General features: G+C 32.5%; 1 protein-coding gene across 1 annotated transcript in view; it reads right to left on the minus strand.

Moving 5' to 3' along the window:
- The window catches only part of Klp61F (Kinesin-like protein at 61F), a 78,440-nt gene extending 54,838 nt beyond the window's left edge, over nucleotides 1-23,602 (minus strand). Inside the window, exons 1-9 of the mRNA XM_076515986.1 lie at nucleotides 23,383-23,602; nucleotides 22,125-22,278; nucleotides 21,761-21,834; nucleotides 20,283-20,358; nucleotides 19,497-19,679; nucleotides 16,866-17,081; nucleotides 16,649-16,715; nucleotides 16,341-16,419; nucleotides 14,297-14,489 (exon numbers count right to left, since the gene is read on the minus strand). Coding sequence (XP_076372101.1) covers nucleotides 14,297-14,489; nucleotides 16,341-16,419; nucleotides 16,649-16,715; nucleotides 16,866-17,081; nucleotides 19,497-19,679; nucleotides 20,283-20,358; nucleotides 21,761-21,834; nucleotides 22,125-22,278; nucleotides 23,383-23,444 — 1,104 coding nt within the window. The 5' untranslated portion in view covers nucleotides 23,445-23,602. The remainder of the gene's footprint in view (nucleotides 1-14,296; nucleotides 14,490-16,340; nucleotides 16,420-16,648; nucleotides 16,716-16,865; nucleotides 17,082-19,496; nucleotides 19,680-20,282; nucleotides 20,359-21,760; nucleotides 21,835-22,124; nucleotides 22,279-23,382) is intronic.
- Between the last annotated feature and the right edge of the window lie 1,979 nt (nucleotides 23,603-25,581).

A 25,581-nucleotide genomic window follows, 5' to 3' on the forward strand; every position in this document is an offset into this window, starting at 1 on the left:
TAGTTATTATATTCGTTTACGTCAAAGGGGGCCAGTACTACCATATCTAATTAACAGAAGTTCAAAACACCAAAGGCCTGTTTAACTGTGTAAGTTGAGAGGGGGTGCAGTTCATGTTTTATGTGGTTCCATACTTCATGTACAATGCCTTGAAATGTCATCAGCTGAACACAATATACAATACTATATTGTATAGTCATTTATTTTGTAATCTGATTAAACAACCACCCTTTTTCTTGAAACACGGTATCTCACCTTCGTGTAGGGTTTAGACATTTTACACTTTCAAGTGAATGACAGTACCATACCTAATAAATAGGTGTAACTATTGACATTTCACATTTTGGCTACACACCGGCACTTAGGTAAACACACACGTAACCGTCCCTAATTCAGAACTGAAATACTAAAGTGAAGGCAACAGCAGAACCAAATGTGGAGCGTGTTGTTTCTTGTGGTTTTTTTTGCGACAACGGTTGGCAAACATTGAATCCTCTGACTATTAACTCCGGGCACGTCTAGCCCTGCTCAGATACACGAAAACACTCGATTGTATCGTTAAACAACAATAGTAAAGATATTATATAAATGGCCAAGCACATAGGAAAGGATGATCGCGCACAGCAGTGATAACAAAAGCCTGGAGTACATTTGGTTTAGTCATATATATATATTTTCCCATCACAGTAAATAACACTGATGTTATTCAGCCTTGCTTCCTTCAACTGTTAAATCCGCTAAGTATGACAGAAACATGTGGTGAACAAAACCCAAAGTCAAAGTTTCAAAGTTACAAGGAAATAAAGACCAATGGTAGAAGATGTCTTCATTGATACTGTCCAAACTGTAACTTTCTAGCTGACCAGGATCTGGCCTATGTAACCTAATATTTACACATGTTGAGGTGCAACGTTTTCAAAACAAACTGAAAACTTTACAAAACAAGTTTTAGTACACTGTCCAAATTTTAGCCAGAAAAAAAAGTGTTAAAATACAGTAAACAATGATAAAAATATTTACTGACCGCTGATGAATGCGACCACTGAGTCAATAAAATAACGACGGCCACCACAGCCAACAGTCCGACGGTCACGATGAGTAGGGATTTTCCCGCTGACATTACATCTCTCCCTCTGGTACGGGCGCCAGTTGATCTAGCAAGGCAAGACGAAAATATCGTCCTGCTGACACGATACACGACTCACAGAAGGCTATCTGTATTGTAACTTTAAAATCTACCATACAGTTACACGATACACGCAACAGTTCAAACAGGGAATAAATATCCTTACACGTTTTGTTGGTGTACAGAAGCGAAAAGACCATCACCGTGCAACAACGCTGAGTTTTTCCTGGCGATGTTTCGACAGGCCATGGGACGGGTTACTTGCTGCCTCAAGGATAGGGCGGCATCAAAGAGTTATACTGGTACGTTCCATATATATACATATACGCACGAACTGTCCGCCTACTGGAGGTGTTCGTTCTAAAATCAACCGCTAGGCAACAAATACAGGTAACGTTATAGATAGTAGGATCAAAACGTAACGTTTCGCTTTGGCATTTGGAAAAACCATTAAAGTAACATATGTTCTCCATAGCACAAGCCGTCCGTCGTAGAACCTGAACATGAGCAAAGAGTGTCTGCGCTCATTTCGGCCAATCAAACTTAACAGGCGAATTTTCATCTCCCCCCCTTCCCCGAACTTCTGCCACCAACCTTCCAGGCTAAACACAGCGCTACAGTCGGATAGTTTCAACATTCTATTTTTATTGAAATATGTTGTTGTCTGTTCTTATGGGGGGAAGGGAGTAGAAGCCAGACCATATGGTCGTAAACACGAAGCGATGATGGCTCGATAATTGGACCGTCAGTTATAAATCATTCTCTTAAGTAAGAAGTAAAAAAACTTTTTCAAAAACGTGTCTACCAATCAAGCGATTATCGCGAACAGACAAGACAGCTTGCAAGTTTATTCCATACGTATATTAAAAAACAAACAAAAAATATGAATAAAACACATGAAGATGGCGCAAACTTATTTACGCCAAACTTGCTACTTTTTGAAAGAAAAAAATCTTGACAGTTTTGAGATTATCCGGTTTTTGGATTAGATCCGACACTTGGATATTCTTAACATATTGCGGTGCGGGATTCCTCATGCAATGTTTATTGAAGTTCGCGCAAAGCCATTTGGGGGCTATCTGGATTTCGGATAAGAACTTGCGCATGGATATTCTTGGCATATTCCGGATCGGGATTTCTTTTGGAATGCTTGTTGAATTTCGCGCAACAGAAACGTCAGGGCTATCCGCGCCAGACTTTATAGTCGTTGAGTAATATACCAAACGGCTCCAGTTAGTAAACACCACCTACCGCCAACTCTTGGAACAAATGGTGGGATTGAACATTACATTAAAAGACTAAAAGGGGCGAAAATGTTCGGTGACGAGACTGGAACACTCACATTGTGAGTCGAGTGCCCTAACCGATAGATCATATCACAACGCGTGTTGATTTGAATATTAAAATTTTGGAATAATGCTAATCAAATGGTTATAGCGTAACCGGTCATAGTTTTCGGAATACATCCACGTTACTGTAATTCAGTTGACTTCTTTGCTGTCTTTTAACCACCACAGATAAAACAAATTACTATACACGTTTTGATAAACACCATCTATACACACGATAGCTTTCAACTTTGAAAACTTAGCATTATCATCGTCTTACAATTATTTTTGGTGGCGTATAAATCATTCTACTAAACACTATTTTTTAAAGTTTTATTTCTTGACCTCATCGTGACTCGTTTAAAGATTTATCATTTAAAACAATTTATCTGAAACTAACAAGCTTAGCGTAACCTTTAAAATTAAGTTACATCTGTGAGTAATCAGTTACGATCGGTCCTCCGAAGAATTATGGTCTGATATGCCCTGGTGGGTAGGGTCACAGGTTTGAGCCCTTATCACCGAACATGTTCATCCCTTTCAACCGTGGGGGCGTTATAATATTACGTTCAATCCAATCATTCGTTAGTAAAAAATTAGCCAAAGGGTTGGTAGTAGGTGGCAATGACTAGCTGTCTTCCTTCCAGTCCATCACTGTTAACTTAGGGTTGGTTGGCGAAGATAGCCCTAGAGTATCTTGGCGCGAAATTAAAAAACAAAACAAACCTTTTCAAATGTACGAAACTTGGACCACAGAATTATTGCAACCTCGAAACCAATAAATAAGGCGGAGAAAATAACTTAGCAACCACAGTAATGGCGTAAACTGATTTAAAGTTTTCCCTCTTAACCTTGTAACTTCTGATAGGGTCTTATATTTAAGAGCCAATTGAAATCTTCGGACCCTTCCAAACTATAAACGTGTTCTCAGTACTATTACTTTGATGAATTCATGTCTATCTTGTGCCGCAATCAAGTGCGCATGCTCCAATTAGCTTAAAAAATAATTTTCGCTGGATGGAATAAATCTATACTCACACAAAGTAGAGCCTTAGATACCGATAGTGGGTTTTATGCGAAAGCTCACCAATTCATTATATCTGTGTTGATGTCTATCACATGGCCGACTAGAGGAGATAAGTCGCCAAACGACGGCACATTTTAAAGTCAATGGAACATATCCGCCATTTTATTTTTCAACCGAGTTCTTTAATGAAGCCGCTACCCCCTCATTCTCCATCATTCAATTTGCCTAATGAATGACTTTATAATTTAACAGGAGCCTTTTTACACCGTTACAGTCTGCGTTTAATTTTGATAACACGAAGATCCATACTGCCCATATCTAATTGCCATGATCATAACTTCTGACATCAATATGAATATGTGAATTCTGGCCACTTAAATATACAGTCTAAATAATACACTTTGAGAACAAACCAAAAAGAAAAAACAAGGAAGGGGGACAAAAAGTTGAAATACCACTCGGATTTTCAATATGAATAGTACTACTATTTTCGCATGTGGAATAAATGCGATCAGGTCAAAGACTCGTATGAAAGCAACAAGCTGCACTGGAATATGAAATATGCTTTAATAGCAGTAATAAGAGACCTTTTAACGAAAGATTCTTTTTTTTTCATTTAATTGGTCTCTAAATGTTTCGTTCCATAGCTTCATGTGGTTTAGCTTGTTTCGAATTTTGGGTAAATTTGTTCGAAAGATACTTAGCAGCGATAGACAAGATGGAAGGCGGCTAGTGAACACCTACCCCCCGCCGCCAATTCTTGGGCTACTCTTTTACCAAAGAATATTGGGATTGACCGTGACATTATAACGTCCCACAGCTGAAAATAAAAACATGTTCGGTGGCGGAGAATCGAACCTGCGGCCCAGAGATTATGAATTCAACGTCCCCTAATTACAGCTGCGTAAGTAGCGTTCCCGTGAAACTAACCGTAAACCTAAATATATCTATCTATATAGATACATTTACAAAACCTGAAATTATTACTTGTTCGTTTAAAATCGTATTCTCACACAGAAAAATGGTAATTTCTTAACAAAAAAAAAAATCTCGATTTTAATACACACATACGTTTTAAATTTTCCAAGAAATCTTTGCAACGTTTGAGATGTTCACTGAAGACAATCCAAAGGACAAAGGAGTAAGGTGAGCAAAGCCTACAGTATGGGGGGGCACGACTCCTACATATTATATCATCGATGCTATAAAATCCCGTAGGTTCAAGTCTTGATGGAAAGGAATAAAAACCTATAACCCAAGCGATTTGGAAAGTTTGCCCCTGCCGAAGAAAGGTCCACCTTTAGAAAGAGCTTGGGTAAAAGGTTTTTATTCATTTATATCATTGAAAAATAATCAATTGAATATCGTACCCGCCGGCCCCACCTCACTAAGAGCCCTCACCGAATCGGACTGTCAATCTTACCACCTTACCTTCTTTAATTTAGTACCTTGTGGAAATCCAGCCTAAACTTAAGGAAGAACAAATTTACATAGGGTATGAATTTTCCAACTCATTCACGTAGTCAAGACAATTCTGGGGGATCCATACTCAGAGGAAGGAAAAGGTTACCGTTTTAAACTATTGCAGTAGACTAGTAAGGCCTTAAAACATGATGCTAAACTTTTGCTTGTAACATTTTAGAGTTACTATTTGATAAATAATGTTAAAAAGTGTTTTCCAAGTGTGCCTCGTTTTGCAGCTCACCAAGGTGCCTTTATGCCGCCCTGCAAGGGGTCAAACAAAGGGGGCAACATTGTGTAAGACCCAATTAAAATTACAGATTTTGCTGACAGAGACATAACGTGGGACTCTGAAACGTCCTTAAAAATTTGCGCTTGTGCATGTGACTAAAAAAGGAGTTCCCTTATGCACTGAAATACGTCCATGTTTTTGAAAATTTTCTACTCATCAACTGAACTTGAAAAACACGTTTAATTTATATGATTTTGTTTATTATTATTATTATAACATATGGATACTCTTTGGTTGTTCTTCAAGTTAAGTGTATCTATACAATGGACTATTTGTGCACTGCCCACCACGGGTATCGAAACTTGGTTTCTAGCGTTGTAAGTCCGCAGATATACAGCTGTGCCACTGAAGAGGGTTATTCTTTAACAAACCTCTGGTGACAAAAACGAACATTATTTTGTTAGTACTTGTTACTGTTTGTATTAAGGAGAATGAGGTACGTACAAAATGCATAATACTGTAAGGATATCTATACACTGACTGGGAGGGTCAGCTAGAACGTGGAATGTTCTAGAAGGGGCCTTGTGTTAAGTGTGGAAACCTTCTGATATAGTGGATGCAAATTCACATAAGTTACCTATCTACGCTGAAGAGAACTTATAAAAAAGAACTCGACAGTAAAATACAGGGTTAACAAAAATAAACACAACTAACTCCAGGTTATCAAAAGAAAACTATTTTCTAGCAGCACTCTCTTTAAAAGTAACGATATGTAAACAGACCCTAATGAGTATGGAATAAATTAATTTCGTTGTGAGGACTCTTGCAAATTAACAAAATAAGCTAGGATAAAAAAAACAACATGAATTTAATGCATCATACAAATTCGTTTTCCATTGTCCATCCCATAGTGAGTGTGTCCAGACACACACAAACCTAGCTGGGACAACAGTCAATCACAATCATCGGTAATTTTTTTTTAACTTAGAAAGGACACATTTATAGCATTCATATTTTAATATTGGTCGATATAATATATCAAATATAATCTCCTCTAACTGGAAAAAGAAAATTTGGTCCATACATATAACATAAAACCCATGGAATCAATAATATAGACCTGCAATGGCTTAATTATATTGAAATGTTTACATGTTCTACATTAATTCTAATATGCTAAATCCAAAAATGATATCCACTTTATCCACCACTCACAGATTTTTCACAAAACGTCATAGATACTTTTACATAGACAAATCATTTACATTGCAATTAGGTTACATTTTGTTTATGTTTAAAATGTTGACAATCACTAGTTACAAATTTCTCAACACCAATCAACTGCCAACAATGTCACCAATCCTACAACCCAAACATAATAAAAAAAAACTGTGGTTAACAAAATTATAATGTGATCTAAGTAAGTTTTTCTTTTACATTTGTAAAAAATTCCTTAAGTGATTGAAAAAAAAAAAGATTATTTATGAAATCTAAATAACTGAGTTATGGAAAATCTGTTGTTAAAACCAAAACAAACTTATGGAGTCCAATCTTATTTAGGGATGCAATATAATTTTACAGTTTTGTATAAATAAATTAACAAAGCATTATTTAAAACAGAAAAGTTTATGAACTAAAGTATCAACTGATTTATAGAAGATAAACTCACAGTGACAGTATACAAGAACTCCCCCACCCAAAACAAAAGAAGATCCCAACAGTTTCATCTAATTCACCATGATTTAATCCCTCAAACCCCCCTCAGACGAATTTATAGGTCAATAACTGATTTTTTTCTAAATCACATTCTTCTACACTTTGAATATGTCAAAAATGTATACAAATTAAAAAAAAGTTGAACATTATGAAGTGTAGCTCATGAAAATACAATTTTTCTGCATGCTGGATGAGACAAAAACGTTTGAGGTTTAATATGATTTATACCCCAGTGAAAACTAACTTGACAGCAAAATGATAAAAATATAAGAGTTAAAGAACAGAACTAGTTTATATATGAATTATAAATTACTTGACTGTGAATGTCTGAGCTAAATGAAAATACATTATAAAGTATCTATTGTTTGGTTCTCTTCTTTACACATTCAGAATCTGTAACAATAACAAAAGACTCAACTTTGTCTGCATTGGGCTTTTTCTTTAAAAAAGGGTTCTCTCTTTCTTTTTGCACAACAAGGCATTAATAAGTATAAAGACAAATTTCACACCAACTTCAAGCTTTGTCTTGCCAACAACATCAAAGAAACAAAATCATAAGAACAAAGTTATAAAGAATCAGTTGCAACAAAAAATGGATTTGGAATAGAACTGTTCTATAAAAATAAAGCTGTACAAGGTGTGATTTAGTAATGAAACTATTTATTATCAATGTATACAAATATATAAATATCATTACAATCAGCAACTTAATAATATGTATCAGAAAATTCGAGAAGATGCTGTACTTTCTACAAACTATGAGAAATACACTCACTCGTGTACTTAAGTTTGTCTTGTTCTTGAAGATTGACACACAACCCTGCACAAACTCCAGCTATTAAAATCTGTGCCAACCATGAGAGTTTGTAAAAAAAAAATATATATCTTTTACCACACAGGATACTAACCAAACATGTTGCAAAGGTTTATCAGTGGTTTCTCCTCGGTGTCTAAAAGCTACAGCCAATAACAAGTCCTCAAAAGAAATAAAAAGGTTAGTCAGAATTTATGTAGGTATTTTTGTATTAATTGTTCCTTCAAGCTGTGCAAAGTCATTTTGTAAACTCACTATTTAATACAGTAAGTGCACATTCTTGTGTACAACTGAAAACAAGTATAAAATGTAGAGTTCTTCTCGTCAAAGGTGCGGCATGGTCAGGTGGTTAGGGCTTTCGACTCGTAATCTGAGAGTCCTGGGTTCGAATCTCCATCACACAAGACATACCCACCCTTTCAGCTGTGGGGTGTTATAATGTGATGGTCAATCCCCCTAGTGCAGGTAGCCCTCGTGTAGCTTTGCACGAAATTTGAAAACAAATCCACAATTTTTTTGCTTCAAACAACTATAACCACACATGAATTGAAACAAACGACAAAGAATGACACCTACACATACATTAATATGGTCTGTAATTGAGGTAGAAGTTTTGTTTACAAAAGGTTAAAGGGAATTATTGGAACAATAAACTTGTACTACTTTATGTGTCAAATTTAAGCTGTAGAAATAAATGCTATGAATTCGGTTACAATTTATTATTCACACCTATTGAAGCTTTGTTCTGTCCAGTAAGTTTATATTTTAGTAGAATGTTCCTGAAAAAAAAACTGTAAAGTGAAATGCTAAAAGTCCAGTAAAGAAAAATAAATTTTGATGTTTGAATGTTGTTTATTTCCAGTATTACAGACATTCTGTAGCTCACAACTAGAGTTTTCAATTAAAGAATAATAAAAAAGATCCTTTAATAGAATCCTGATAATCTGTGATGACGAGAAAACCCACTTGTAGAAAAATTTATACGTGTAAAAAATGGCTGGTATTGGTAGAGAAAGCTCTATGTAGAGGAGCAAACAACCTTTCGACCTTCTTCAGTCATCGTCAGGTTCACAAAGAAAGAAAGAGGTAACTGACCACATGATTGAAAGTGATTGTGTAATTGAGTGCAAAAATGTAGAGGGCGTGCTTAGATGTTGGATTATATTTATTAATAAAGGTGTTTTTTTGTATTGGTTTATTTTAGTCTTGAGTTGTTGTACAAGTAAGGCTTCTTTGATTTTACATTTGTTTATATTTGTTTCTTTATTCAGTATTTATTTGGGTGTTTTCTATGGTTATGTTGTGTTTATTTGATTTGCAGTGTTCGAAAATGTGTGAAGGTGACATTTTGTGTTCTTTGAATCTGGTTTCCACTTTTCTACTTGTTTCTCCAATATAAAAGTCGTGGCAGTTATCACATTGTATTTTATAAATAATGTTAGTGTGGAGTTTGTCAGTGTAGTTTTTACATAGTATAGACCTCAGTTTTGTGCCTAATTTTTGAATAAATTTGGTATTAGCTGGAATGTCATATTTTGTTACTTGTTTTTATCAAATGTTGGTTATTTTTCTGATGTCAGGAATATGTGGTATGAAGCAGTATATGGTTTTCATGATTTTTTAAATTGTAGGATATATTTACTTTTGTTAGTTGATTTTGCTTTCTGTCTAGGTGTGTGCGTATAATGCTTTCTACAGTTTGTGGAGGACACTTGTTGATGTTGATGAAGTATTGTTTTATTTTATCTAATTTGTCATTAATTTTATTTGGTAAGCATAGTTTTATGGCTGTGTTTATTTGATTTCTTATTACGTTGAGTTTTTGTTTTGTTTCATGTGCTGAGTCCCAAGGAATGTATAGTCCAGTATGGGTGATTTTTTTCGTGGATTTCTGTTTAAAATTGTTTATCAGTTCTTGTAATTTTGAGGTTAAGAAATTATATTTGATTGCTTTCTTCCTGTCAACATGTGAAGTTAATGTTCAGATGTATAGAGTTAATGTGATTGAAAAAATTAAGTATGTGTTCTGTAGATCTGAATCCCGCAACCGTGTCATCTACATATCTGTACAAGTATAGTGGTGGATGTAATGATGTGTTAATTGCTTGTGTTTCAACATGTGTCATAAAAATATTGGCTAGAACTGGTGATACTGGATTGGCCATTTGTTTGTATATAATTGTGGTTGTTTAACATGAAGTTTGTATTCAACGTAGTAAATTCTATGAAGGTTGCTAATTGGTTGCTGGAAATGTCTATTGATGGGTTAAAGTCTCAAACATAGAGTTCTAAGGCTATCTTGCAGGCTTCAGTGGTTGGGACTTCTGTAATGATGGATGTGGCATTGAAACTGGCCATTAAGGCTTTATGATTAAGTTGATTAAAGTTAGATTTGAAATTAAAAGTCTTTGATGAATGAGCTGGCTGGTGTTAGATATTTGGAGAATGCCCATGCTATGTATTTACCAAAATTGTAATTAAACAATTCATATGTGGACATTATTGGTCGTAATGGACAATCTGGTTTATGAGGTTTGGGGATACCGTATATTTGTGGTGTGCGTGAGTTGGTCTTGCGTAGATAGGAATAAAGTGTTTGTGAAATTGTGTTGTCTTTTTTTTTTTTTTTTTTGTTTAGTTGCATTTTGTGTGTATTGGTTTAAATTTGGTTGTGTCTGATAAGATGTTCTTCATTTTTTGGATGTATTCATTCATGTTCATAATGGCTAAAGTGTTTCCTTTATCTTCTTTTAGAATTTTAATGTTTTTGTCTTGTTTTAGGTTTTAATGTCTCTTTTTGTAAAGTTGTTTTTTAGTTTTCTGTTTTGTGAAATTATGTTGATGGTTTTGTGAGAAAATTCTTCGAAAAAATTGTTTAAGTAATTTTAGGTGTTTCTTGAAAACAGTAATTTTTATTTTCCTGGGAAGTTTGACTGTTGGATGTCAATAGAATTGATGTTGTCTTCTTTCTGTTGGTTGTTTTCAGTTGTTTTCGTTTTCTGTGGAAAGTATCACAAGTCTCCTGGCTAGGTCTTCTAAACATACTTTAATTTCTAAGGTTGGAATGTACCTAGGTGCTATTGCAAAGTTGAGTCCTTTGCTGAGTAAATGGATCTCATCAGTGTTTAATTATCAGTCAGATCTGTCAATTACAAGGTTAGTCAACGGTTTGTTGTCTTTTCTGTTGTTTACATCTTAGTTTCTCTAGTTTTTTGTTGTGGTAAATCTGTTTGTTCCTGTTGTTCCTAGTGTTGATTTGGTTTATGTTTCGTTGTATAAGTCCGTAAATCTCTGGTTTAATACAACATTGTTTCTGTAAATCATGTAGTTCTTTGTATTTCGTGTTCAACATGGCTTTAAGTAGTTTTTTTTCCATAAATTTTGGATAACGTTTGTGTATTGATTAAAATTTGTTGATAGTTTTACCTTTACAAAGTTATAGGGTTAGTTGTTCCTTTCTACATTGTTGAATGAAATAGATGTCATTTCTTCTGTTGATAATTTTTGGTTTTGAGTTTCTTTACAATCGTATCAGCGTGTACTGTTAAAAGTGGTGTAAAGTATGTTAGTTCATGGTTACATAGGTAAATACAAATACATAAAGAAACCACAAAGACTTACACCTCTCATACAAATGCCATGATGAGATAATCCATGATGATGAGAAAACCCACTTGTAGAGAAAATTATTTATAAAATGGCTGGTATGGGTAGAGAAAGCACTGTACTGATACAGATATGTAGATGACACGATTGCAGGATTCACATATACAGAACACACACTTATTTTTTTAATCACATTAACTCTATACATCCAAACATTAACTTCACATGTAAACAGGAAGAAAGCAATCAAATATAATTTCTTAGCCTCAAAAGTACAAGAACCAATACACAATTTAAAACAGGAATCCACCAAAAAATCACACACACTGGACTATACATTCCTTGGGACTCAGCACACGAAACAAAAAAACTCAACGTAATAAGAAATCAAATAAACACAGCCATAAAACTATGCTTACCAAATAAAATTAATGACAAATTAGATAAAATAAAACAATACTTCATCAACATCAATAAGTTTCCTCCACAAACCGTAGAAAACATTATACGTACACACCTAGACAGAAAGAAAAATCAACTAACAAAAGTAAATATATCCTACGAATTAAAAAATCATGAAACCATATACTGCTGCATACCATATATTCCTGACATCAGCAGAAAAATAAACAACATTTGGCAAAAACTAGTAACAAAACATGACATTCCAGTTAATACAAAATTTATTCGAACACCAGGCACAAAACTAAGGTCTATACTATGTAGAAACTACACTGACAAACACCACACCAACATTATTTATAAAATACAATGTGATAACTGCAACAACTTCTATATTGGAGAAACAAGTAGAAAAATGGAAACCAGATTCAAAGAACACAAAAAAGTCACCTTCACACGTTTTCGAACACTGCAAATCAAACACAACATTACCACAGAAAACACCCAAATACTAAATAAACAAATGCGAAATTAAAAAAGCCTTACTTATACAACAACTCAAGCCTAAAATAAACCAATACAAAGGAACACCTTTATACCTATATTAATAAATATAATCAAACATCTTAGCATGCCCTCTACATTCCTCCACTCAGTTACACAACCTCCTTCAAACATGTGGTCAGCTATCGGTAAGTTACCTCTTTCTTTCTTTGTGAACCTGATGATGATTGAAGAAGGTCGAAAGGTTGTTCACTCCTCTACATCATGCTTTCTCTACCCATACCAGCCATTTTTTACATATATAAGAATCCTGATGATTTGACAGGCAACACCAGAAACTGACTTCAAACTCACATTTAGGATTAATTTGTAGCATTAAAGGAATTTAGAGCCACATTTCAATGTAAATATACAATAATAAATAATTCATATTTTGCTTGCATTATAAAACAAATTTGTGATCTACAGATTTACAAAGATGGTTGTTAGGTAAGAGCACTAATGTTGACAGTTAGAGCCAAGCACTCCACATTTTAATATCTTGATCAATAAAAATTTTATATTACTTGATATGGTAATATGAGTGCATGTACACCACATCATTGTAACTTCTGTATTCTTAGTCAGGCATCGATGGAAGGTCAGTATAAGATAAATGTGTAACGGTACAAGATTCAAGCTATTTAGACTAAACATTTGTGTGTTTGTGTTATAGTATGAAGTCATTCTAAAACTTTTTTAGTGTTTATGAGGTCAGTCACATTGACAGACTCCCTACAGGTAGGGTAGGGAAACTAACATACAAAACAAAACATTTGATATGTTTATAGAAGGTTTTAGAGATTACACAAATATTTGAAATAGAAACTTTGTAGAATGAATGACAACTGCCTATTGTGGAGACACAAGTGCAGAGGACAACGTTTCAAAAGTCTTCTGCCTTTGGACCTGAAGATAAAAGGCAGAAGACTTTCGAAACGTTGTACTCTACACTTGGGTCTCCACAACAAGCAGTTGCCATCCATTCTACGAAGTTTCATCAAGAATACTCTGCCTGAACAATCTATCAAAAATAATATTTGAGATTCATTACTTGAACTAGCAATGATAGAGACTCAATATTTTCAAACAAATCTTCAGTAAAAATTGTTCATTAAGAAATCAATTCTTGTATACAAAATACTTGGCATCATTACTAAAAGTCTACGAAATTTTGTGAAGGTATACGCTGCATCAAACGTTACAGTATAAACACTTAATGTGTGCAATTGAGTACACAATTTTGTGTATTTTATGCTACGTCCATTCCAAAATGTGTAAACTTTTATTTTTATGCATTCTCAGTTTTCAAACATAAAAATGTTTATGGTGGCACAAAGCCACATTTGCTTGGTCTACTATGGATAACAGAAACATGAATTTTTGTACTTTAAATCAATAAACTTACAACTGAAATGTTAAGTTCTATTACTAAAGACATGTTTCATAATGTGTAAAAGTTATAACAATTCCTCAGAATATTACTGCCAAAACTTAAATTTAAACCATTTTTACAATCTAATAATAACTACAGTGCAAATCTTGAAACTTCATTTATTAAAAAAAATATTGAAATTTTGAAGTACTTTTAGAAAAGTACAGACAGTCTTTATTATACATTGGCATGTTCATGAACACTCATGTTAAGGTAGTCAAGGGCTATATGCATGAACTGTTCCAACTTTGAAATGTTAGATTAAAGGAAAGGCAATAAGTCAACAGCACCCACCACACATTTTGTTGAAGCAATTAGTAACATTTTACTGTCATCCTAACAAGTTCCTTATTATTTTATAACCTATGCAACCCTTTAGTGGTAGACGCGGTAAAACTTTTACAAACACAACTCTTAATACCATCACATAAAACTTAAACTCAATAGGGATTTAATAGATCAAGAACAAAGGTGTAGAAACTATGTTATATTGGGAAAACTATTAGGGATGTGTATGCTAGCACCTTTTTTTTTCTCTTTGTTTCCTTGCATAACCAGACCTGAATCACATAACAGCCTAGAGAAATTCTAACTTCTGAGTCTTACCTTAATCAGAGCTTTCTTTGTCAACTTCTGGTTTATTTCGGGTCGATTTGTGATGTTTTTGGCACGACATGCATAATCCAGAGTGCTCAGTGTTTCTTCTACATTACAAAGTGCAGGAGATATGGTGGCAATAATGGAGGTTTTGGTCCGACCTCCCAGAGAATCCTGAAGCAAACGTGTCAATTTGCTTTCTCTATGTTCAGAGGAAAAAGCAAAAAGATAATTCATTCACCGCAAACAAAACAGTTAACACAATATTAAAAATATAACATTGAAAAGGTATGTATATATTTCAGATTTAGCCCAAAGCTTCAACTCCATCTCCACAAACAACATAGTTATTTATATTTACGGTTTTAAATATGAAGTTGATATAAAATCAAAACAACACACAATAACCATAGTTCTGTATCAGTTTTTCTAGTGAAATATAACAAAAATGTGCATTAATAACAACTATAGAAAAATGAGTAATAACAATAAGAAATAGTGAAAAATATAATTTTTTTTATTAATTCTGTAAAATTGACATTCCATTTTAAATTCATTATCTATTAAATATATTATTTATAACCACTAGAGGGAGCATATGCTTTGTAACAAGTAAAAATTTAAGTTAATGCAGTACACAAGTAACTAAGTGTCAAATATGGAATGATACTGTGAGCCTATGGAAAACTTGATCATTGTTCCAATATGATTCATATTCATAAAGCATTTTGCACCCAAAATAAACATTTAAACTGTCCATTAAAACTAACAATTTACATTATGAACTATCTAACCGACAGATTTTAAGGTCATCAAAATTGCATGACTAAAATTAGATATCCATAACTATAAAACAAAATTGAATAGGACATTGCTACTGATATGTTTATTGCTAAAACTTTACATTTGTACAAGTTACTAATGTTTTATACAAGCTATTATACTATTTAATTAAATAGTGGTTGAAACAAAAGCTAACATTAAAATGATGTCCTTAGCCACAGGATAAGTAAAAAATTTCTTGACTTTATTTTCACTGCTTTCAAAATTCAGCAAATAATTATTTAAGAGTTTCTCATCATCTCTTAATGAAACATTTTTCCCTCATTTGCTATTCAGACATAGAAGACCAACCTTAGATAAAGATTATATCTGCTTATAAATGTACAGATATCCATGATAAAAAATGTAAAGCTATTTCATAAAATTTACTCAACTATTAATAAACATCAAATTTTTCATCCTTAATACTGACTCACCAACTTTTCCCTGTTCTAGAACCCCTACCCCCCACAAATTTTCTCCAACCATTGAAAACCTGGTCAAATACTATTTACAACTTCAATCATTTCATCTTCAACCTTTAAATACATGCATTAATAATTATTAGTTTTCTTTCCATTTTTAAAAACTTAACATTCACAGAATTATTTTTATGAGAGGAGCTTAAATGCCTAGATAAGCTTTATGTTGCATGACTAATTTCAATCAACCTCAACACAATCACTATTTGGGGAAGGGGGTTTTGCAAGGAGGAACCAATATCTAGACTTAGCTTTTTGTTAACCTGAAGATGACCTAGGAGGGTCAAAACATTGTTCTCCTCTTACTAAAAGTAATAATACAAATCAAAGTCTACTTGTACAAATAATTTAAACTGAAGAACATGTAACTATATTGTATAAAATCAAAGAACAATCCACTTATATAATATACCACAGTGTATGTGTGCTACTCTCTTCTAATTATCAGACTGTGTATTTCAGCAGTAAAAAGAAAGAAAAAAAATAATTGAGAATGAGTTTAGAAAATTTATGTATGATCCCTTACCTGTATGGAACATGCGGAGTTTTGTATGATCCCTTACCTGTATGGAACGTGCGGAGTTTTCTCTACCAGTGCAGTAATTACTTATGTATGAGTAATTAATGAGTTGGAACGTGCGGAGTTTTCTCTACCAGTGCAGTAATTACTTATGTATGATCCCTTACCTGTATGGAACGTGCGGAGTTTTCTCTACCAGTGCAGTAATTAGTTATGTATGATCCCTTACCTGTATGGAACGTGCGGAGTTTTCTCTACCAGTGCAGTAATTACTCTTCCAAGTGTAAGAAGACTCTGGTTAATATTTCCTAGAGAGATAAAAGATTAGAACCTGTTGAGACTTTGTTACAAACCCTTAAAAATGTTGTTGACCCACCAGTGATACTTGTTAATGGAAATGAATTTACTTCAAACTCGTATCATTGTTTTAATTTGTTTAATTGTGAAATCTAATTTCTGAACAGCAAAGTATTAGATGACAGTCTTGGCTATTATTATTAATGTAGAATAAAAAACCTAAAATTCAGTTACACCTACCAGCTTCTCTAGCCCTTTTATCAACAGCCCCTGACCGACCAATATTCTCACTTCCTGCCAAGTCCACCTGATAAAAATATAAACTAGTTATTTATTTCCATAGTCTGAAACAAATACAAAAGAAAAGGAGCAATTAGAATCAACTATACATAATTATCATGGATACATCTATTTTCAAACACAGTCCAATGAATGAAACACTGTTATTCCAACTTACCAGATTTAACTTCCCAGTCTTCAGCAATTCTTCCCCATCAATCATATTCTCTTTGATGTGAACAGTGATGGAAAATACAGTATGACTACGACTGGATGTAGCATTCATTAGAGTAGAGGCTGTCTGCCTTTTAGCAGCTCCTTTCTCAAGAATAAAATACACTTCTTCCCGCGAGTGAACTGTAATCTCCTCAAGACCTTGAATAACGACTGAACCCTGAAAATACATTATTATCTTCTTGTCATCCAGATTAGGAGACATTATAAAAATGTTGTACTATAGTTTTTTAGTTGATCCTACACCAGTAAAATAAAATCATTTGGTTGTCTATAAATCAGTTCTCTTTCAACATAGGCTTGGTCAATTTGACCGACCACGTGACCTCATTGCACTTGTTTAAAGACTCGTAGATTTAATACTTATAAATGCTAATATGATACATCTTCACAAAATTTGCCAGTTTTTCTAAATCTAAACTACCAGTTTTTTTTTCCTTTTCTAAAATGACTTCAAATGGTAACATGATACTACATTCATTTATTCTATGTAACTTTAAACTTGTAACAGTTTATATCCATTTATAATTAAATTTTACTGTTACATTACCCTTTGAACTATAACTACTCACCGTGCCATTATAAGTCGTAAATCACTCAGGGCAAGTGCACATCACGTAGCATCATTGAATTACGTTATTCAAGACTTGCCTCACAAAACATTTTTGACATTATTATTTATTTTACTTTATCCAATCTTAACTAACCTAAAAAAAGATTCCTATTTATACATTTTAATTACTTTTGTAATAATAAATAAAGAATAAACATGAAAAACAAGAAATAAAGTATTTACCAATCTTTGATTTTCCTTCCATCAATTGTCAAGGATATTTAAGCCTAATTTTGATACCAATGGTAGAAAAGAATTAAGTAATTTTTATTTAATCAAATAATGCACCAAAGACCATACATTAATACTCTGCCAAAACGTAGACAATTTCTCCCACCTCTCACGTGTGTGTGTGTGTGTGTGTGTGTGTGTGTAACAAGAGCCATTACAAATTAATCCAAATTGTCTTTTTAGTTCCTCACTGAAACATTGTTTGACTTGAGTGAAATTACTATTATCTGTTCAGAACAGTTTTATACAATAGATCATTTTAAAGAAGAAACCCTTGACTTTCTATTGGTTATAGATAATATTTTATTGAATGTAAGAAAGAAATGTTAAAATATCCTGAAATAGAAGATTTGACAGGTATGTGTAACAGTAAGGGACTGACTTTCTATTGATATTTCTGTTACCAAACAAAATTGAATGCTATAAAAATTATGGTTTGAGTAATAACACTTCTATACCATGTAATTTACATATAAATTCTTATTCTCTCAAAGGGTGGAAAAAACAACAACAGAGATGCCTCAAGAAAATATCACATGTCATAATGGGGATAATTTAGGAATTATTTAACTATTTCCCTGTAGAATTAGGAACATAAAACTTGCATACTATTAAAATATGTATTGTCAGCTAAGGTTTTATTATACAAATTAGTAAAACATATAGAAAAAACAGTTTAAAAAATTTGGAATGTAAGACACTGAAACTTTGTCATGTCATGCATAGTAAAGCATACCTGGGACAAAACGTTATACCATGAGAATAACCTCTACTCTCACTGTCTCACATTACTAAATGTGTCACTTTATAGACTTGAACAATGCTAATTAACAATTAAATAACTAGGCAAGCTTTATGAAACAAGGTGCTTTATGGAATGGAAAATTTGCATCTTGAAACCTCTCAAAAGCAATTCTTAATTACACCTACCTATTTTGTTTGTGTTTAGACACTGATATAAACTGGCACTTATGTCAGGTTAGGTGACACCTTGAGGATATATCCTCCCTTATTTTTCCAATGGAGTGACCATCAGTGATGCAAGTATTGCATGTACTTTGGCAGAGTCAACATTACAGAAATCGAGGCCAATGTTAGGATCTATTAGTTTGGAACAGATCTAAACTATAATGAAATATCTGTGGCAAATTTACTGGAGTTTTCTCTGGTTTATTCATAATTTTGACTTTCTCAAATATAAAAAATATACTTTCTACTCTGTTTAATTTGTGTATGGTCTCTCTTAAAACTCAGTCAATAACAAGAGAAGTCAAATTTATTCTGTAATACAGCTTTCCGATTGAGGATCCTATTATATGTAGATGTTACTTGAATCACTATCTAAAAATGTCACAGATGGTCATCAGTTTTGGAACTTATCAAAAGCTTAATCTACAGCAAACCTTCCAAAACAGAAACATGCCATAAGACATTATGTTGGAACTAATGAAGGCTGTGTTTGCACTGGCTTTATCATTTCAGTAAACAGTTTGTTTTATTATTCTTACAAACATTACTGTATTATCAATTCAGTCCAAGAATTCTGAAATACCTGTCAGTCATCATTAATTTTACCTGAAGGTCCCAACATTAACAGATGTTTCAGATCGACATCTCGATTAAACTAGCTAACACCAAAATGATCAGGAATTGACTTAGAACATTAGAAAAATTCTTCTTACATTGCAACAAAGCTGAGCACCAGTAAAATAATATAACAAAACAATAAACCTTTCTTGTAGCATCTTCAAAAAGGCGTAACTTTGAGGTGTCATCATGTGGACTCAACAGATCAAACAGCTCTTCATTGTAGAGTTCAAGAAAGGACACTCTAACTGTAAATTCCAATTCCTGATGCTTTAGTTCCTCAAACAACTGATGGAGTGTACGAGGAATAATACCAGCCTGAGGATCCTGCAGGACAAATTCAAACTTTTTATACCTTTGATCAAAATAGGCCATTAGTAACTGGAATTATTTATTGGGTAAATCAAGACTAAAATAATCAAGCTATGTGAAATATAAATATCACTAAACTATTTAATTATTTGAAACAATTAACAAATATAATGGTTACCATACTTTAACCATGAAAAATTTCCATAAAATTAATTCATGTGGCTCACAACATACAAAATCTGCATAGATTTCAGTTCAAGATAATTTTATACTGTTTTCATAATCATATCCCAGTTCTTTTCCAGATAGTTTTTAATTGTAAAAACCTTATAGTAAGCAAAACTGCATGTTTAAGAAATAAACATCTTTTTGTAGGTAAAAGAATTTTTCTTGCTCTTATCATTGCAAACAGTACATTGAGGGAACAGGTTCAGAATTCTGCATTAAATGCTAAGTTACTAATTACATCATAATAATACATGAGGAAAAAATGAACTGCCTTTGTCATCAGCTAATTCCACAAATCAGTCATTGACAGATGATTATTTAGAAAGATTTCACTGGTTTAGAATTTTTACTAAATGGAGTCATTGTTGTTGAGGTATAAATAACACGCACCCTATCCCAGCTAAAATTCCCAAAAGATCTTTCTCCTTCCATGGTATATGTTTTTCCTGTTCCTGTTTGGCCGTACCTGCAAAAATGGTCAAAACTTTCAATAACCAACAGAAAATAAATATAAATATAGAAGTCCATTCTCACCCTATGAAAAACCAATATGATAGAAAATCAAATGCATTAAAAAAACAACACACACGATTCCCATAAGGACTTTTCACAGACCTAAGTGTAGCACAATGTACTTAAAAAAATTAGTTTAACATTTTTGTTCAAGTTTGTCATGATCGTCAAACAAAACAAGCATCTGACATTTCAACAAACCTGACAAGCCAAGAAGAGTATACGGTTTTATGGATTAGAAAACACAAGATGTAATTTTTGTTAAATTGTTGTTTGTTATCTTAACTTCTTGGTCTCATTGTTGGTTTAACTTAATAAACACTAGAAATGCAGCTAAAACTACATTCCTGTTCTATTACTTGTACCACAGATCTTTCCTTGTCTCACTACAAGCTATACCATAAAAGAAATAATAATGATTTCAGTGAGTACAGTAATAGCAAACCAAACGCTGTAAACTTCATTTAACAGTTATGTTGAGAAAAACTAGTTTTTGAATTGTCTTGTATAAGTTCATATTTAAACACTTCTTTTGTTTTTCAAAATCAATATGGTATCAAATAAACCAATACATCAAACTTGGCATGATTTCAGTGGTTAATGTTTAAATACTGAAAACAAAAATATCAACTGTATTTGCTCTTTTCTAATTTTAGTTGGACAATGATTTGAACTCTTCTTTTTCAGTTAACCTGAAATTATTGGGGGGGGGGGGTCACATGGACTCAAAATTTAGATTTGAAGATTAAATGTTTTTAATCTCTGAAAAAGGTAACAGATGATATACAGTGTAACAAATCCTAATCTTATAAACATATCCATTAATCATCGTCAATTGTTTCTGTGATAGGCACCATTATTAATTACTGTTGTATATGACTATATCAAATGAAAATTTGAAATTACGAGAACGTTTCCACAAACAATTTTGTGACCTGTCATCCTCTTGTAAGCCACCATGCTGTATTCCTTGTGTAACCACTCTTCAATAAACATTATGTTCATCTTATTGTTAGACCAAAAATTAAACTAAAACTTGTTTAAAAATCTGATAAAAATGTTATGCATTTGTCCCAAAAATCATAAAAAGGTTGAAACAGCACATTCGATATAATGGTAAGATTAAATATTTAAGTTTTTAGTACATTAACAAATTATTTCCTAATGATTAATTGCTTTTGTAGTTTAATCAACAAAAGTATCTTTTTAAGAAAAAATAAACCCTTTGGCTTTGCACCTATAGTACCTCTGTAGGAGTTGCTAGTTTTAGAAATACACATTTAGTATGCTATACGCAAGACTTACCGCATGACAAGATATCAGATCCAAAACAATAATAAATGTGTAACACTTACGCAAAAACCGTACAGTTGTATCCCATTAAGACCTCTTCAATAAGAGGGCCAACAACCATTTTATATACATCAATCTGGAAAAGAAGAAAAAAACTACCAATAAATGATTAGATCTTATAAAACATTTACACACAAATGTGTACATGTCTAAGACTAAAACATTATGCATATCACAAAATCATATATAAAGTTTGTTGAAAATAAAAACATTACATAAGAATTACTTTAAACCATTTTTTATATCTAGGATCCAGAAAGACTGATTTCAGATTGTTATAAATATTCTGTATCTTAAAATATTATACTGAGTTGGCTCTGTTTACTATACAGCATTTAAATAATTGTCTATGAGTGAACAAAGTACCTGCTGTGTCTCTGGTCCAAACACTCGATCAAATGTAAAAGTTTTTGTGTATGATTTTTCAGACCCTTTATCCTTCACAATAATTTCCCGTCTTTCATGATTTACTTCTACAACAGGATGAGAGTTCTGCTTTTTCTCATACAAGTTCAAAGGTCTATAAAAAAAAATTACAAAAATGAAATATAAAATTATTTATAATCATTTTATTAGCATTCACAATTTTCAGTTGTTAAACTCAATTTTGGTGGTCCTTTTAGAAATATTTTTGCTTTATTCAATATTTAGCCTAAATTTGAAAATTGAATAAATTTTTTTTACAAAGATTAGAAAATGTAAAAGGTACAATTTCTCAATATTGGCAAAAAAACTGTATATGATACTTCAGTTTTTGTATTGTTTTGATTGAATTGGGAGGTGGGATATTGATTTTGGTTTTTTTTAGATAGTTATCTATTTGGAAGCCATAAACCTAGATTCAAACAGCAATACTACAAGACACAACTTTAAACTGTGGGCAACTCATTTCCATTGTTACTTGTTCTAATAATTAGCCTGTGAAGCCAAAACAAGAAATAAGATTGTGATAAAAATATTAATAAAACCTATTATACAAATAACTATTCAATACTGTTAACTTTTATACACAAACTAACACAATTCACCAATAACTATACAAAAGCTACTATCTCCTGGGGATTCTTGTATAATTAGAATTTCATTGTGGTTACGAGAATGGTATGCAGCACTGGTTTCAAAATGGACCAACACCTTTTATCTATCTACTTTCAATTTAGCTACAAATGAAGAAATTGGGGAAAAAAATCTTAAAAATACTTTAGATTTACCTTTGAAATGTCTAATTCATCACAGATAAAAGTGCAAAAAGTTATTTATATCTCAAACTTCGTTCTACAAAGTATGTTATGCATTATTTTAATAGTAATAAGTTTTGTTTTTCCGCCTTCATAATAGAAAGACAAACAATTGCAAATATTAACTATTCAGGTACAGTGTAGTTTGTAGTGGCTTCGTGTAGAAAACTGAATTTATGACGCATAAAATTATAAAGCGTAACTTATTCTCAGCTTTAGTAACCAGCAGTAGTACTACCACTAGAAGTGTTAATAGTATCAGCATATAATAAACAAATTTACAATAGAGTATGACTTAGTAATAATAAAACTCTTAGTAGTAACATCGTCATTAGTTAAGCCTAACACAGCAGTCTATATTATAAAGTAATAACATATTCACTAACCTGCATCTCAAGAAAACCTGAATGTGTTGGTTTTTTTCTTTTTCTCCCGGTCTCTTTGTCATTTTGTTATAAATATTATAATTAAAGTTTACAGTAAATTGTAATCCAAGCTTTATTACTTTAGTTCAGTTCTCCCTTTTCTTATTCGCCTCGGTTAAACGTTACAATCATCACCGCTTTAAATTTGAAACTCGCAACTTCTTAACGCTGACCAATAAAATCACAAGATGGTTTCTCACTAGATCGCAGCACTATCTACAGTATTGATCGGTGTGCTGTGCTATAAAATTTATTATTTTATCATAAGTTACAGCTACTTGTGTAAGGAAGAATATTTTTAAAACGAGTACGACGTTTTATCATCGATACGATCATTTTCAAATGCTCAAGTTTTAACGGTAAAGAAATTTTAGTATTCAAATCAACATTCAACAAACTAACTACTACGTATTTTTCCTTCATAGTTTGAGCTCGTTCTATGATACTTTTGATTTTTAAGTTAAACTAGAGGTTCAGTACATTTAACTTCTAAAACATTCTTTACTGTTAACTCTTGCGTGCTTGAGAAATATCGCACCTGTGGTCAAAACGTCATACCTATTTTAAAAATATTTTTCCTTACTGTAGTAGCTGTAACCTGTAATAAAATAATGCTTAATATCAGTAACTAACCTATAAACAAACTAGTAAATTCATTATCGAATTTGCTATTGTGAAGATAAGTACACTTGTGTAAAATTCACGTTACGCTGAAGGTGTTTTTTGTTGTTTTTAATATTTCCCGTTATAGTTATTATGTTTTCAGTTTGAATACGTCGAATCTTAAGGCCTATTCAGATCAATATTTGAAATAATTAATGTAAAATATTACACAATTAAATATAAAAATTGGGATCCCGCTACTAAATGATCAAACGTCTTGGTACAAAATTTCTCAGCATTTAAAAATATTTTTGTTTATCAGTTTCTGAACATATTTTTGAACTCAGTCCGAGCCAACCCCTCCCCAAATCATAATGTTTAAAAAATGTACATTTTAAAAAGAAGTTTTAACTTTTTCTGCTTTATTCTGAAGGTTTTTCTTATAAAGTTTCTCTAAAATTTGTCTTAACTCTTAGGTTGGATCTGGCAAATTATACGTACCGTTTTTAAAAATTTTAAATTTATTTTCAAGAATTAAGACAAACATTGTATTCATTTTGCTGAAGTTATTTCAAAACTTCTAATAATATATTTACAAATTATTATTACCATAAAGGTAACTTTGAATATCAAAACCATATCTTCATAAAAGCTAGTCCATGGCGCATTAGATATTACATCGTGCGTAAAATATATAATTAAATATAATCATTAATGATTCGATAGGTAAGCAGATGGCTAAGTGGAATTCTACTTATTGTCAGTAAAAACTATAGCAGAGATAAACGCGGTTATGAGTGATATCCGAAGCAAAGGCCCCCGCAAGTACAGCGGTAAGTCTACCGATTTACAACGGTGGGCTCAGCAGATAGCCCGATGTGGCTTTGCTACACGAAACACACACACGCCCAAGTAAAGTAAAACTCTAACATTTCACCAAATTAATCTAAATTTATTATAAAGAAAAATAAAATATCAACTAAAGAAAGCCAAAATATAAGAATATGGATGGTCCGTAAGTCTCTACCCATCCATATATCTTATATATCCAGTGTATCTGTGTTCTGTCCCTCATTCTTGCTACATAATATTATGCGACGCCATGTTCTGTGAGACATTTTCCTCAACATATCAGGGGTTATTGTTCCGAATACTGCGGTAACAGCTGCCCTCAACTCATACATGCGTAATTGAATATAACATTATAACATAGGGATGGGTAGGGACTTACGGGCCACCCTGTATATAATAGACAAATTAGAATTCTAGAAACACTCATTCCTATCAAAAATATTTGTTATAAAATATAACCCAAATAATACATTTCATACGTTTTATAATACGATGTCTTGAATTGTTATATTTTTCGTCTGCTTATCTGAGGAATTTATGCTTTCAAAAGTTATATTTTATTCACAACTTTTGTTCGTTTGGAGAAGTCTCTCGTATATTATGAAGTTCACGTAATAAATGCTCAAGTATAGTAAATGTGAAAATGTTTAAGAATTTCGTACTGAATAATTACCCATTAAACTGCATTTCTTAAAAATATCTTAA

The sequence above is a fragment of the Tachypleus tridentatus genome, chromosome 7 (genome assembly GCF_004210375.1).
Source record: "Tachypleus tridentatus isolate NWPU-2018 chromosome 7, ASM421037v1, whole genome shotgun sequence".
Taxonomy (NCBI): Eukaryota; Metazoa; Arthropoda; class Merostomata; order Xiphosura; family Limulidae; genus Tachypleus; species Tachypleus tridentatus.